The 16,527-nt window shown below is 36.7% G+C and overlaps 1 protein-coding gene across 1 annotated transcript; it reads right to left on the reverse strand.

Moving 5' to 3' along the window:
• Positions 1–6,228: 6,228 nt before the first annotated feature.
• LOC139126622 (GA-binding protein subunit beta-1-like) lies at positions 6,229–15,718 on the reverse strand. Its single transcript, XM_070692677.1, has 5 exons — positions 15,615–15,718; positions 13,226–13,327; positions 8,606–8,704; positions 7,362–7,460; positions 6,229–6,237 (listed from the first exon to the last, which is right to left on the reverse strand). The coding sequence occupies exons 1-5, from the start codon at positions 15,648–15,650 to the stop codon at positions 6,229–6,231; spliced, it is 345 nt and encodes a 114-aa protein (XP_070548778.1). The 5' UTR covers positions 15,651–15,718.
• Between the last annotated feature and the right edge of the window lie 809 nt (positions 15,719–16,527).

Genomic DNA, 16,527 nt, shown 5'->3' on the forward strand with positions numbered 1-16,527 from the left:
GATCGGAAAAAAGAAAAGTGATGTAATTTTTTTCAAATCCGTTTTTTTGAATACCTACATATGAGAGTAGTCCAAAACTGGGGGGAACAGATGGGGTCATCGCGGTTGTTTTTTTACAAAATGACATTAAAAATTCATGATTTTTCACAACATCACTAAAAATCAATTAAACATGTCATCATTTCATATTTATATCATAATTGCATGTTTTCACTATACACTGTAAAAGAACAAACACATTTTAAATTTAAGCTACTTTGAAGATCTTACTTACATTAAAATTGAGCTAAAAAGCCACGCTATTTATTTTTAACCAAAATTGCGACAAATATGCCCCACCTTTTAGGAATGGGAGAGGGTAAATTATTAATTTTTGACTGTTTCGAATAATGTCAACTTTCTCAAACTTTGCTAAATAATAGCTCTTTTGTGAATTTTTCAAAACCACATTTTGTTTGGTAGGTCTGTCTAAAGAGCAAGTCATAGGCATTATAAAATCCGCTTTCAAATATTCAAAATTTGGACAATAGATTTTTCAAAGACACATCTCTCTCTCTCTCTCTCTCTCTCTCTCTCTCTCTCTCTCTCTCTCTCTCTCTCTCTCTCTCTCTCTTTCTCTCTATATCTGTCTCTTTGCCGTTATATTTTTTCGAGGAGAACGTTATTATTTTGGAATAAATCGTATAACAAACAACCAGAACAAATATAACTTTGAAATAATGATACACTGTTACCGGTCTTCGTGCAAAATTATTTGAATAAAATCGAACGCCATATGAGTGTTGGGTCACCATTTTGCGGACTGACCGCGGCCATCTTAGCATAATTTGTTCTTCTACACTTTGAAGTATTGCAATGGGTTTGTATAACTAAGACACCATAAAATGTCATAGCATTATAAGATTTAGTGACGTCGATGTGAACGTTAAAGTGAAAGAGAGATAAATGAAATTGTTGAAGTATTACGATTGCGATATCCATATGGAGTACCGAGTCACATTTACTTACCCGATTCTTAGCATTGACATCTGCACCATGTTTAATCAGCACTTCAGCGACGTCTGCATGACCTCCTTCAGAAGCTGCATGCAATGCTCTGGATTCGTACTGCAAAATTTTAACAATGTTAAAATTGCTGTTCACCAATGAGAAGTAAATCATGCCGGCATGGTATGAGACATATACCGAAAATGTCTGACAATATTATTGAAATCAAAAAGGCACAGTAATCAAGGAGTATACTTTCAGTGTGATGGGAAATGAAGGATGTACGATCGGAAAAAGGAAAAGTAATGTAATTTTTTTCAAATCGGGTTTTTTGAATAGCAACATATGAGAGTAGTCCAAAACTGGGGGGAAAAGATGGGGTCACCGCGGTTGTTTTTTTACAAAATGACATTAAAAATTCATTGATTTTTCACAAAATCACTAACAATCAATAAACAGGTCATTATTTTCATATTTATATCATAATTGCATTTTTCACTTTTACACTGTAAAAGAACAAACACATTTTAAATTTAAGCTACTTTGAAGACTTTACTTACATTAAATTGAGCTAAAAAGCCACGATATTTATTTTTTAACCAAAATTGCGACAAATATGCCCCACCTTTTAGGAATGGGAGAGGGTAAATTATTAATTTTTGATTGTTCGAATAATGTCAACTTTCTCAAACTTTGCTAAATAATAGCTCTTTTTGTGAATTTTTCAAAACCACATTTTGTTTGGTAGGTCTGTCTAAAGAGCAAGTCATAGGCATTATAATAATCCGCTTTCAAATATTCCAAATTTGGACAATAGATTTTTCAAAGACACATCTCTCTCTCTCTCTCTCTCTCTCTCTCTCTCTCTCTTCTCTCTCTCTCTCTCTCTCTCTCTCTCTCTCTGTCTCTCTGCCGTTATATTTTTTTCGAGGAGAACATTATTATTTGGAATATATCGTATAACAAACAACCAGAACAAATATAACTTTGAAATAATGATACACTGTTACCGGTCTTCGTGCAAAATTATTTGAATAAAATCGAACGCCATATGAGTGTTGGGTCACCCATTTTGCGGACTGACCGCGGCCATCTTAGCATAATTTGTTCTTCTACACTTTGAAGTATTGCAATGGGTTTGTATAACTAAGACACCATAAAATGTCATAGCATTATAAGATTTAGTGACGTCGACTGTGAACGTTAAAGTGAAAGAGAGATAAATGAAATTGTTGAAGTATTACGATTGCGATATCCATATGGAGTACCGAGTCACATTTACTTACCCGATTCTTAGCATTGACATCTGCACCATGTTTAATCAGCACTTCAGCGACGTCTGCATGACCTCCTTCAGAAGCTGCATGCAATGCTCTGGATTCGTACTGCAAACATTTTAACAATGTTAAAATTGCTGTTCACCAATGAGAAGTAAATCATGCCGGCATGGTATGAGACATATACCGAAAATGTCTGACAATATTATTGAAATCAAAAAAGGCACAGTAATCAAGGAGTATACTTTCAGTGTGATGGGAAATGAAGGATGTACGATCGGAAAAAGGAAAAGTAATGTAATTTTTTTCAAATCGGGTTTTTTGAATAGCAACATATGAGAGTAGTCCAAAACTGGGGGGAAAAGATGGGGTCACCGCGGTTGTTTTTTACAAAATGACATTAAAAATTCATGATTTTTCACAAAATCACTAAAAATCAATAAAACAGGTCATCATTTTCATATTTATATCATAATTGCATTTTTCACTTTTACACTGTAAAAGAACAAACACATTTTAAATTTAAGCTACTTTGAAGATTTTACTTACATTAAAATTGAGCTAAAAAGCCACGATATTTATTTTTTAACCAAAATTGCGACAAATATGCCCCACATGTTAGGAATGGGAGAGGGTAAATTATTAATTTTTGATTGTTTCTAATAATGTCAATTTTCTCAAACTTTGCTAAATAATAGCTCTTTTTGTGAATTTTTCAAAACCACATTTTGTTTAGTAGGTCTGTCTAAAGAGCAAGTCATAGGCATTAAATAATCCGCTTTCAAATATTCCAAATTTGGATAATAGATTTTTCAAAGACACATCTCTCTCTCTCTCTCTCTCTCTCTCTCTCTCTCTCTCTCTCTCTCTCTCTCTCTCTCTCTCTCTCTGCCATTGTCTTCCGTCTCTCTGCCGTTATATTTTTTCGAGGCGAACGTTATTGTTGTGGAATATATCGCTAAACAAACAACCAGAACAAATACAACTTTGAAATAATGATACACTGTTACCGGTCTTCGTGCAAAATTATTTGAATAAAATCGAACGCCATATGAGTGGTGGGTCACCCATTCTGCGGACTGACCGCGGCCATCTTAGCATAATTTGTTCTTCTACATTTTGAAGTATTGCAATGGGATTGTATGACTAGGACACCAAAAAATGTCATAGCATTATACGATTTATTAACTGTAACGTTAAAGTGGAAGAGAGATACGTGAAATTGTTGAAGTATTACGATTCCGATATCCATATGGCAGTACCGAGTCACATTTACTTACCCGATTCTTAGCATTGACATCTGCACCATGTTTAATCAGCACTTCAGCGACGTCTGCATGACTCCTTCAGAAGCTGCATGCAATGCTCTGGATTCGTCCTACAAAATTTTAACAATGTTAAAATTGCTGTTCACCAATAAGAAGTAAATCATGCCGGCATGGTATGAGGCATATACCGAAAAAGTCTGACAATATTATTGAAATCAAAAAAGGTACAGTAATCAAGGAGTATACTTTCAGTGTGATGGGAAATGAAGGATGTACGATCGGAAAAAGGAAAAGTAATGTAATTTTTTTCAAATGGGTTTTTTGATTACCTACATATGAGAGTAGTCCAAAACTGGGGGGGAAAGATGGGGTCACCGCGGTTGTTTTTTACAAAATGACATTAACAATTCAAGATTTTCACAAAATCACTAACAATCAATAAAACAGGTCATCATTTTCATATTTATATCATAAGTGCATTTTTCACTTTCGCACTGTAAAAGAACAAACACATTTTAAATTTAAACTACTTTGAATATTTTACTTACATTAAAATTGAGCTAAAAAGCCACGATATTTATTTTTTAACCAAAATTGCGACATATATGCCCCACCTTTTAGGAATGGGAGAGGGTAAATTATTAATTTTGATTGTTTCGAATAATGTCAATTTCTCAAACTTTGCTAAATAATAGCTCTTTTTGTGAATTTTTCAAAACCACATTTTGTTTAGTAGGTCTGTCTAAAGAGCAAGTCATAGGCATTAAATAATCCGCTTTCAAATATTTCATATTTGGATAATAGATTTTTCAAAGACACATCTCTCTCTCTCTCTCTCTCTCTCTCTCTCTCTCTCTCTCTCTCTCTCTCTCTCTCTCTCTCTCTTTCTGTATATCCGTCTCTCTGCCGTTATATTTTTTCGAGGCGAACGTTATTGTTCTGGAATATATCGCTAAACAAACAACCAGAACAAATATAACTTTGAAATAATGATACACTGTTACCGGTCTTCGTGCAAAATTATTTAAATAAAATCGAACGCCATATGAGTGGTTGGTCATCCATTTTGCAGGACTGACCGCGGCCATCTTAGCATAATTTGTTCTTCTACACTTTGAAGTATTGCAATGGGTTAGTATAACTAAGACACCATAAAATGTCATAGCATTATAAGATTTAGTGACGTCGACTGTGAACGTTAAAGTGGAAGAGAGATAAATGAATTTGAAGTATTACGATTAAATTGTTGAAGTATTACGATTGCGATATCCATATGGAGTACCGAGTCATATTTACTTACGTTATTCTTAGCATTGACATCTGCACCATGTTTAATCAGCACTTCAGCGACGTCTGCATGACCTCCTTCAGAAGCTGCATGCAATGCTCTGGATTCGTCCTAAAAAAAATTAACAATGTTAAAATTGCTGTTCACCAATAAGAAGTAAATCATGCCGGCATGGTATGAGGCATATACCGAAAAAGTCTGACAATATTATTGAAATCAAAAAAGGCACAGTAATCAAGGAGTAAACTTTCAGTGTGATGGGAAATGAAGGATGTACGATCGGAAAAAAGAAAAGTGATGTAATTTTTTTCAAATCCGTTTTTTTGAATACCTACATATGAGAGTAGTCCAAAACTGGGGGGAACAGATGGGGTCATGCGGTTGTTTTTTTACAAAATGACATTAAAAATTCATGATTTTCACAACATCACTAAAAATCAATTAAACATGTCATCATTTCATATTTATATCATAATTGCATGTTTCACTTATACACTGTAAAAGAACAAACACATTTTAAATTTAAGCTACTTTGAAGATCTTACTTACATTAAAATTGAGCTAAAAAGCCACGCTATTTATTTTGTAACCAAAATTGCGACAAATATGCCCCACCTTTTAGGAATGGGAGAGGGTAAATTATTAATTTTTGATTGTTTCGAATAATGTCAACTTTCTCAAACTTTGCTAAATAATAGCTCTTTTTGTGAATTTTTCAAAACCACATTTTGTTTGGTAGGTCTGTCTAAAGAGCAAGTCATAGGCATTAAAAATCCGCTTTCAAATATTCCAATTTGGACAATAGATTTTCAAAGACACATCTCTCTCTCTCTCTCTCTCTCTCTCTCTCTCTCTCTCTCCTCTCTCTCTCTCTCTCTCTCTCTCTCTCTCTTTCTCTCTATGTCTGTCTCTTTGCCGTTATATTTTTTTCGAGGAGAACGTTATTATTTTGGAATAAATCGTATAACAAACAACCAGAACAAATATAACTTTGAAATAATGATACACTGTTACCGGTCTTCGTGCAAAATTATTTGAATAAAATCGAACGCCATATGAGTGTTGGGTCACCCATTTTGCGGACTGACCGCGGCCATCTTAGCATAATTTGTTCTTCTACACTTTGAAGTATTGCAATGGGTTTGTATAACTAAGACACCATAAAATGTCATAGCATTATAAGATTTAGTGACGTCGACTGTAACGTTAAAGTGAAAGAGAGATAAATGAAATTGTTGAAGTATTACGATTCCGATATCCATATGGAGTACCGAGTCACATTTACTTACCCGATTCTTAGCATTGACATCTGCACCATGTTTAATCAGCACTTCAGCGACGTCTGCATGACCTCCTTCAGAAGCTGCATGCAATGCTCTGGATTCGTACTGCAAAAATTTTAACAATGTTAAAATTGCTGTTCACCAATGAGAAGTAAATCATGCCGGCATGGTATGAGACATATACCGAAAATGTCTGACAATATTATTGAAATCAAAAAAGGCACAGTAATCAAGGAGTATGCTTTCAGTGTGATGGGAAATGAAGGATGTACGATCGGAAAAAGGAAAAGTAATGTAATTTTTTCAAATCGGGTTTTTTGAATAGCAACATATGAGAGTAGTCCAAAACTGGGGGGAAAAGATGGGGTCACCGCGGTTGTTTTTTTACAAAATGACATTAAAAATTCATGATTTTTCACAAAATCACTAACAATCAATAAAACAGGTCATTATTTACATATTTATATCATAATTGCATTTTTCACTTTTACACTGTAAAAGAACAAACACATTTTAAATTTAAGCTACTTTGAAGACTTTACTTACATTAAAATTGAGCTAAAAAGCCACAATATTTATTTTTTAACCAAAATTGCGACAAATATGCCCCACATTTTAGGAATGGGAGAGGGTAAATTATTAATTTTTGATTGTTTCGAATAATGTCAATTTCTCAAACTTTGCTAAATAATAGCTCTTTTGTGAATTTTTCAAAACCACATTTTGTTTAGTAGGTCTGTCTAAAGAGCAAGTCATAGGCATTAATAATCCGCTTTCAAATATTCCAAATTTGGATAATAGATTTTTCAAAGACACATCTCTCTCTCTCTCTCTCTCTCTCTCTCTCTCCTCTCTCTCTCTCTCTCTCTCTCTCTCTCTCTCTCTCTGCCATTATATTTTGTCGAGGCGAACGATATTGTTGTGGAATATATCGCTAAACAAACAAACCACCAGAACAAATACAACTTTGACATAATGATACACTGTTACCGGTCTTCGTGCAAAATTATTTGAATAAAATCGAACGCCATATGAGTGTTGGGTCACCCATTTTGCGGACTGACCGCGGCCATCTTAGCATAATTTGTTCTTCTACATTTTGAAGTATTGCAGTGGGATTATATGACCAGGACACCATAAAATGTCATAGCATTATACGATTTATTAACTGTAACGTTAAAGTGGAAGAGAGATACGTGAAATGTTGAAGTATTACGATTCCGATATCCATATGGAGTACCGAGTCACATTTACTTACCCGATTCTTAGCATTGACATCTGCACCATGTTTAATCAGCACTTCAGCGACGTCTGCATGACCTCCTTTAGAAGCTTCATGCAATGCTGTGGATTCGTCCTACAAAAATTTTAACAATGTTAAAATTGCTGTTCACCAATAAGAAGTAAATCATGCCGGCATGGTATGAGGCATATACCGAAAAAGTCTGACAATATTATTGAAATCAAAAAAGGTACAGTAATCAAGGAGTATACTTTCAGTGTGATGGGAAATTAAGGATGTACGATCGGAAAAAGGAAAAGTAATGTAATTTTTTTCAAATGGGGTTTTTTGAATACCTACATATGAGAGTAGTCCAAAACTGGGGGGGAAAGATGGGGTCACCGCGGTTGTTTTTTACAAAATGACATTAACAATTCAAGATTTTTCACAAAATCACTAACAATCAATAAAACAGGTCATCATTTTCATATTTATATCATAATTGCATTTTTCACTTTCGCACTGTAAAAGAACAAACACATTTTAAATTTAAACTACTTTGAATATTTACTTACATTAAAATTGAGCTAAAAAGCCACGATATTTATTTTTTAACCAAAATTGCGACAAATATGCCCCACCTTTTAGGAATGGGAGAGGGTAAATTATTAATTTTTGATTGTTTCGAATAATGTCAATTTTCTCAAACTTTGCTAAATAATAGCTCTTTTTGTGAATTTTTCAAAACCACATTTTGTTTAGTAGGTCTGTCTAAAGAGCAAGTCATAGGCATTAAATAATCCGCTTTCAAATATTCCAAATTTGGATAATAGATTTTTCAAAGACACATCTCTCTCTCTCTCTCTCTCTCTCTCTCTCTCTCTCTCTCTCTCTCTCTCTCTCTCTCTCTTCTGTATGTCTGTCTCTCTGCCGTTATATTTTTTCGAGGCGAACGTTATTGTTTTGGAATATATCGCTAAACAAACAACCAGAACAAATACAACTTTGAAATAATGATACACTGTTACCGGTCTTCGTGCAAAATTATTTGAATAAAGTCGAACGCCATATGAGTGGTGGGTCACCCTCTTTGCTGACTGAACGCGGCCATCTTAGCATAATTTGTTCTTCTACATTTTGAAGTATTGCAGTAGGATTGTATGACCAGGACACCATAAAATGTCATAGCATTATACGATTTAGTAAGTGTAACGTTAAAGTGGAAGAGAGATACGTGAAATTGTTGAAGTATTATCGAGTACCGAGTCACATTTACTTACGTCATTCTTAGCATTGACATCTGCACCATGTTTAATCAGCACTTCAGCGACGTCTGCATGACCTCCTTTAGAAGCTGCATGCAATGCTGTGGATTCGTACTACAAAAATGTAAACAATGTTAAAATTGCTGTTCACCAATAAGAACTAAATCATGTCGGCATGGTATGAGGCATATACCGAAAACGTTTGACAATATTATTGTAATAAACAGTCACAAAAATCAAGGAGTATGCTTTCATTGTAATAAGAAATTAACAAAACACAACAGCTTGCATACTGATATTTTACGTAACAAATCAAATAATAAATAAAAACTAGAAACGTAAGCAATTGACTCATAGTAGCCATTTACCAAAAAATTACGAACAAAACAAAACAATGCGCATTGCATTGTCCATTGTACGTCTTTGCAGCATTCGTAACCAAAGACCTTTAAAATTCGTTATAATCACCATTTAAATAATTGGATTAAAATAATTTATTTCGACCATTCTATGACAGATGAAATGACTTATGTGAAGCACGGTCACTCCACAAAACGGACGTCCATCAACGTCGCTTCGCCATGACGCAACGTACCAGCTATCTGGACTGGCTTTGCGTTGCAGCTATGGTGGATATGACATCAAAAAGACTTATATTAGAAGCCGTACATTAACAATATTGCAATGACGTTTTTACGCGTAGTTCCGTCAATTGAACTTCAATTCTTCATTATTTTGCCATTATCTATTGCTTTCTTTCATCAAAAGTCATTGCTTTGTACACCTTCCTTGTATTCACGCACGCCTCACAACAAATAGTCTCCTCATCTAGCCTAAACACACAGGAATCATCAACATTACCTTTGTGAATACTTTAGTCATAGCGTTGTGAGCTAAATACTGTCTTTTTAACAGTTTCAAGCGAATTATTGATGAAAAGTTCGTTTCGATACATGGTCAGTGGCGTCGACAACATAACCATTGACCATTCAAACTGCTGTCAATCACAAAGTGACGCGCAGAATGTGCTAATGATTCAACATTTGCTGTGTACACCGGATCACCTACGATATACACAATGCAATATAAAAATCCCCAATAAAGAACATTCAATCGACTTGAGAACGTCCAATGCATACCGCCGCGATTTAGTTACGAAAGTTTTTTTTTCATATCTTTATTAGCTGTCTCCCAATCTTGATCACAAATATCTTAGTCGAATACTTGCAAGGAAAAGCCTACTTGAACCAACTGCGAATATGTTTGAATAGTGCTGCCACGTGTCGCTGCTGCCACAGCGTTCACCAGGTTCAACTTTCTGTGGACAAGTATGTTTTATGTTTATCGATGGCCCCAACATAATCTATCTTGATTTCCAAGAACGTTCTTTTTTATTATAACAGAATGTATAATAAGACCGTATCACCATTTTACATTCTGCTGTAACCTTTATTATGAAGGTAGTAGTCTAATTATAAGTTTCACTTTCATGCCTACACTATGCAATGAGCTCGCTTCGACCGGATACTATAGAAATAATGGGCGACGCGCTGACCATGAACGTTTATTTGTGGGCAAGGGCAAGGCTTGCCGAGCCCGTTAATTTTGCTTTCCTCGAGCCCGCACCCACAAACAAACGTTAATGGTCAGAGCGGAATCTGTTATTTCCATTATATTATCAGCGAACCCAAGAAAACCGTCAAAATTTCCGAAAATTTCAGGAGCGAACGACATCTGGGCCCGAGAAACTGAGCATTAATACCCGACGCACTGTCACGCGCGCTGTAAAAAATTGGCAAATCCGGAGATGTTTTCAGAAAGAAGTATCTCAACTTGACCTACAAGTGCTCCATTTATTTTGTGATTGATTATGATTTATGTTTGAGATGTAAAGTTTCGATACTTTGAGTTGTTAATCTTATTATTCATATTCAAGGGCATGTAAACAAACAATTACTGTGTATATGTGGTCAGTCACGTGGTTCAGCTCGACCGATCAAAATGCGACGGGCAGCGCATGGTAATATAATGTGCGATTACTGGAACTCAACAATGTCGTTCATACTGTCTGCAACACGATGTCAACATTGATTTGCATTCATTATTCAGTGCCACTCCCAGACCCTGGGATCGCGAACGATGAGTTTTCGACAGATTCAACGAAATGTTTCGTTTGATATAATATTTCAATGTTGCATTTATATAAAATTGACGAGCTTATATCTATTAAGGTCCGATCGTTCGAGCTCGATGACTCCCGGTAAAAATATGCTGAATCGTATGAGACAAGATCATCGTTTACCTCTATGGCGGTTTATGAGAAAAGCTTCACAGAGTATATTAACAGCATTTACAACTCTTTAGGGACCGTGAATAAAAACATGCGTTCGGCCTCAAACCACCAGCCTATCCCTCCCCCCGGAAGTTTGGAAGTGCGAAAATCCATCCAAGTCTCATTTTGTATCAGCATACCATACAATCTGTAATTACTAATTACACCAATACGAAATCACGCATACACTACTACCCCGTACCCCCTCGCAAATCAACCCTTTTTCAGCACAGACTCGAAAATAACGCAACCAATAGAATGGACTGAATTGAAACTGTGTATCCAAATACGGTTTTACTTACAGGTGCACTGAATTGAAGCACATGTATGAAAGAAGAATGCTGGTGTAGCGCTGGTGACCCACTGCGCTGGCCTGGTGCACGCCAAACAATATTGCGCAATATTCTGCGATACATAAAAACGTATAGCGAGATGTTGCGATATAATAACATGTATCGTGATTTTTACGCTTGCTAAGCGAGATGCGGCCAACCCCCAACCCCCCTAAGTGCAGAAGTTGCGTTTACCTTGCGCGTGTTTCAATTATACGTGGCCCTTACAGAAGTGTGTCGATGTTCTTCATCTCCCTTATTCACTCACGCAAGTTAGTGAAAGACGAAATGAAGAATGGTTCGGTGTTAAACCCCAGTGCGGGGTATAAAACACCCCCAACTCATTGAAAATTCATAATGGTGCTTGAGTGACAACCGGCAACAGCAAGGTAGACCGCTCCGTGAAAATCAGCCTAAACGATTCTCAAACAAAAATAATTGGCATACCATAAGCATAGACTGTATCATAAACAACCAGCAAAGTTTCACAAAGCTTTTTAAAATTACGACGATTGGAGGTAATAATCGCTTTCGGAACAAAGGAAATGGCCCCTAGAAAACAGTCGTTCCGTGATTCAAACAATGGTTCTACTCCGGAATAAAAAAGGACGCGATGCGTACCCGTTCTACATACTCAGTACGCCCAAATAATCACGTGATGCCGGTACAAACAAACCCACATGTGTACTGAACGCGTATTGAAATACACGTACGTCTGTGCGCGTTTGTGCACATGGCTTTGTTTGTACCGTGGTCGATTCGAATTCCGGGTTTGGCCTATTGTCCATCATTCAGTGACGCGCAGAGGTGTAAACTGGTCAAACATTCGCTGTGCATACGAGAACAAATACGATGAAAACAAACCAAGTGTACGGTCGCTTAGAATTACATGTATATCGGCGTGCACACAGAAAGAAAATTTCGTGGATGTCATAAGTTAGCGCCTATGATGCAATGACATCGCTAAAGTGAACCCTTTTTGGACGTGACTTCGCTAAAGATGAGTCGGTATCGGTACGATGTATTCTTGCCAAAAAGTGTGTACATGGTATTTTACAAAACTGTGGGCAGAGTCCATAGTTTTCATTGACAATGACATCGAAAACAAATAAACATCAAAGCATGGCGGTACCCTCCATGATCAATATAATTACAGCACTGTCCCTCTAATAGAGGGACCATGATTCCAGTCAGGTGAAGAGAGCCACTTTTTTAAACAGCCCCCCCCCCCCCCACCATCTACGACCGAAAGTACTGGTACGATACAATTGCTTTTTATATAAATGGTAGCCCTGAAAACTACCGTATGGTTTGTAATAATGTACACGTGTTCTCACACGTGGAAATGACATGTCGTGTTAGGACAGCCGCTAAGCTTTAGACACATCGGTTGCCTTATTAACGTTTGGACTTCTGTTATGAGAATAACATAAAATTTGCAAGACATCTGAATTGTCGAAACATTGTATCTGTCAGTTCACGGTGAGCAAGTGAGCGTTATCACCCGATCTTCTAAAGGCTTTAGGCCTAAGAGGATACGTGTGTCCGAGATCGGTTCATTGAGTAGGCAATATATCGTAAGATTTCGACAAAGGTTGGACTTTAATTTCTTCAATAACGAATATATCTATGAACAGAGTCCGTGGTTGATTCCAGTCGGAGGTTAACTAACGTTTCACGCAAAAATTGCTCCGAAAATAAACATAACTCGTGATGACTTGTTGGGGTCACCCTTCGAGCAACCGAGTAGGTTCCCGCGATCAGTTACAGATATCGTGATACACGAGATTTAGGGAAATCTCGACCCTTCCGTGATGCACTTAACTTACTTTATTTTTCTATTTTAGTGATCGGTTATGAGAGATAGCGACCTTAACATACCAAAATATTTCTTATATTCTTTGTTTGCGGATTTCACTGAATTAGGTTTGTACATATTTACAACATGAAACAGATGTTCGTAATACTCACCAAACCCCGAAAGTAATCTCTACCATTGACATCATCAAATCCATCATCTAACAAAGACTTAGCCCTCTCAACATCACCTCGCTCTGCTGCATCAATGAGATCCTGTAATAGTAAGCAATAAGTTATACCCTGCTATACTCAGATTCCAGTGATGGTAAACAATAAAATATACACTGCTAAGCTCAGATTCAGACTGCATGTTGGATGATAAACAAACATATACATGGATTTAAAATGGATTTCAGTACCAAGCCCAGGTCTTGCTTACATTTATACATACAATTTAGTGAGTTGTACATCATCATCTTACGGCACGTAAATTGGTATGCAGAAAATGCTGATGCACAATACACAGAACTTATATTTGTCTTATACCCATCTTCGTTCTGATTCTTTTATTCATTGCCAAGGACAACAGTACGAGGGACAGCAAAGCTGGCGCAAGATGGTCATTTGATCACTTCCTTGTGATTTGGAACATGAACTGAACTCATCTAATAACTCAACTAATAACGATTATAGCCTTAACAAGGAAATATGATATCAAACTGGTCCAATAATCATTTCCATTCAGGGTACAAGTGCCGCCAATTTAACTGTTCGTGCAAAAGGTTGTTCGTGCGCAGTTTTTCAGCGGACTGGCAAATTTAAAAACGGGCGGGGAGAAAAAATCTATATTTACTGTGGGCGGGGAAGAAATTTAATTATTTTCAGTAGGCGGTAGAAACTTTTTGACCGTGGGTACCTGAAAATACGTAGAGGGAGGGGAAAGCCGTGGTTGATAGAACTTGTGGGGGATAGAGCGCATAACTTCGAGGGGAGCAATATTCCAAGGTATACTGCTAGCTGCTCGCACGGTTTTGCGTTGATCTTAGTTTTCTAGTGGGCATAGGGGCATTCCAGTAATTGGGAGAGGGCAGTTGGGAGCTTGCATTGTTGTTGGGAATGGGGGGTCAACCATATATACTGGAGGGCAGAGGGCATCAAAATTCAGTGGGAGGGTACATTTTCCGTGTATTCCAGTGGGAGGGCAGTTACGAACAGCTCTACTTTCCCCTCCAGATTTTAGGTCAAGGACAAAAATCAGGAAAATCAGTATATCAGCCTTCAAAACATGTTTTGTGATAATTTTGCAAAATTGATGAAATTTACCAGTTTGCGGCACCTGAAAATAATACATTACCAGGTCCTGGTAATACATAACCAGGACATTTGAGATTTACAAATTTAAGTAGGACCATCCTGGACCACTGACAGTTAGTGGTGGTGCCAGGTGTCCGGAAAGGGTAAGCGTACCCTGCTAGCATGCTACATCCATCAGGATTGGTCGAAAAATTATCTAAATATTGTATGAAGTGAAACAGTATATGAATCACTGTATTAAGTCAAAGCCGGGAATGCTGTCGCTAATCATTTGAGTGACCGAGGTGTCATATTTGGCCACAATGTCGTCATATCGACCGTAAACTTTTAGAAAGTCTTCACGAGTCTTTCGGATGTGAATCCCTGTCTCACTACATTAGGGGACGACTGCATTAACTTGCATGGTACCTGAAACCCGAGTCCTTGCCTGAGCAACTCGGGTGACAAACAGAAGACTTTTAATCCCCAGGTGTGAATGTTCCATTGTTATGTTTATCTTATCCAGCTGTGCTATTGTAGTGCCATTGTAGGAAAGGCAGGTCTGTGAAATTGATCCTTTAGGGAAGTCGGGTATTCCTAAGTTAATGGAGCCTTCCGTAATGAGTTCTGATACCAATAAGCTGTGTCTCATTTGAAAATGCACAGTAGATTAAAGTTTATCTAATTTGTTTCATATAGTGTTATCTACAGTTAGTATAAAATATTTGAATTGATATATTTCTTGACTTCAGAAATATTGACAGAAATACTGACTATACAACAATGTCAACGACAGAGCTTTGACCCGAATCTCGTAAACTAAAAGAATGGACAAGGAGAAACACAAGGTGTGCCGTTTGTACCTGTATTTATTGTCGATGTGCTGTCAATGGACAATTACTGAGACTTAATACAAAAGTTTGTACGTTTCATTAAATTTGCTATGAACGGAGATATATTTAGTCATGAACAGAGAACGGCTAACACGTTGATTTCAAAGTACCATATTGTCATTGTTGACAATATTTTATTGACACGTGTCAAGATGGAAATAGGTAAAGAGTACAACTTGTGCAGCTATATATATATATATATATATTATATATATATATATATATATATATATATATATATATATATATAATAGTATTTTAATAGACTAAGCTTTAAACGTATTTTAAATTCTATCAGAATACCGATGCGCGAGGACTTTGGTTAATAACGTTTCTTCTAACGTTTCGTGCGAAACAATTGTGAATCCGCTCACCTTTGGATCCCTCCATTTGCTGGCAGCCATGGTCATGCCATAAACAATGCCAGGAGTTCATCAAACTTCATTAATGGCGTGCACCTTCTCAACGTCCTAGCAGCTGTCGAAACAAATATGGCGTTAACGTTACTCAAGGGGTCTCGTGACCAAAGATACGTATATTATGGGTTAATATTAACTTCTGGTTATCCTATTTCATCAAAAACATCAATAAACATCGTCGGGTGTATAATGACATCTCTCTAATCTTGTCAGTGTTTGTTATAGCAAACTGTTCCTTTATGTAAGTTACCTTCACAGCAGGATACATTGAACAATCGAAATCATTCAAAACCGATGTTATGTTTTGATGATCAATAAGTACCTGGAAAAGACAAACAATAAGCACTCTGTGGGTAACTGTGACGTTCATATACAAGTATTGCGATTTTTAATATAGATACAGCAGTATTGAAATCCATTCGTAATATTCGTACGGTGGAAGTGACTCAAGTACCGGGCGATCTGTAACATTGGGATATCTAAGTATTCTGGTGAACAACAGTGAACCGTGGCAACGCAAAAATGTAGACTGTGGTCAACTTGATAACATTTGACAAATATCCGAGAGGTCACAATACGTTTGTGTTGAGTTGCGATCTTGATCTACTGACATGTTATAAACCTACCTTGAGGTCTCCCGGTCGAAGACGTTATTTAAGTAGAACGGTCTAAAATATCAACTTCAATTGTCCCCTTACCGATATTTGTAGTGTCAAATTGATATAACTATGCGGCTTTCCCTTACATGAAGTGCATTGTTGGCCTTGTAGTAAGCTCACACTCGTTAAGTGTTTTTATTGAATTTCAACAAGCTGTTTAGAAACTATTTGTCAAGACTACGAAAATAAATATATTTCATCTATTTCGC

This window comes from Ptychodera flava, unplaced genomic scaffold, assembly GCF_041260155.1.
Source record: "Ptychodera flava strain L36383 unplaced genomic scaffold, AS_Pfla_20210202 Scaffold_109__1_contigs__length_247351_pilon, whole genome shotgun sequence".
In the NCBI taxonomy this organism is placed as follows: Eukaryota; Metazoa; Hemichordata; class Enteropneusta; family Ptychoderidae; genus Ptychodera; species Ptychodera flava.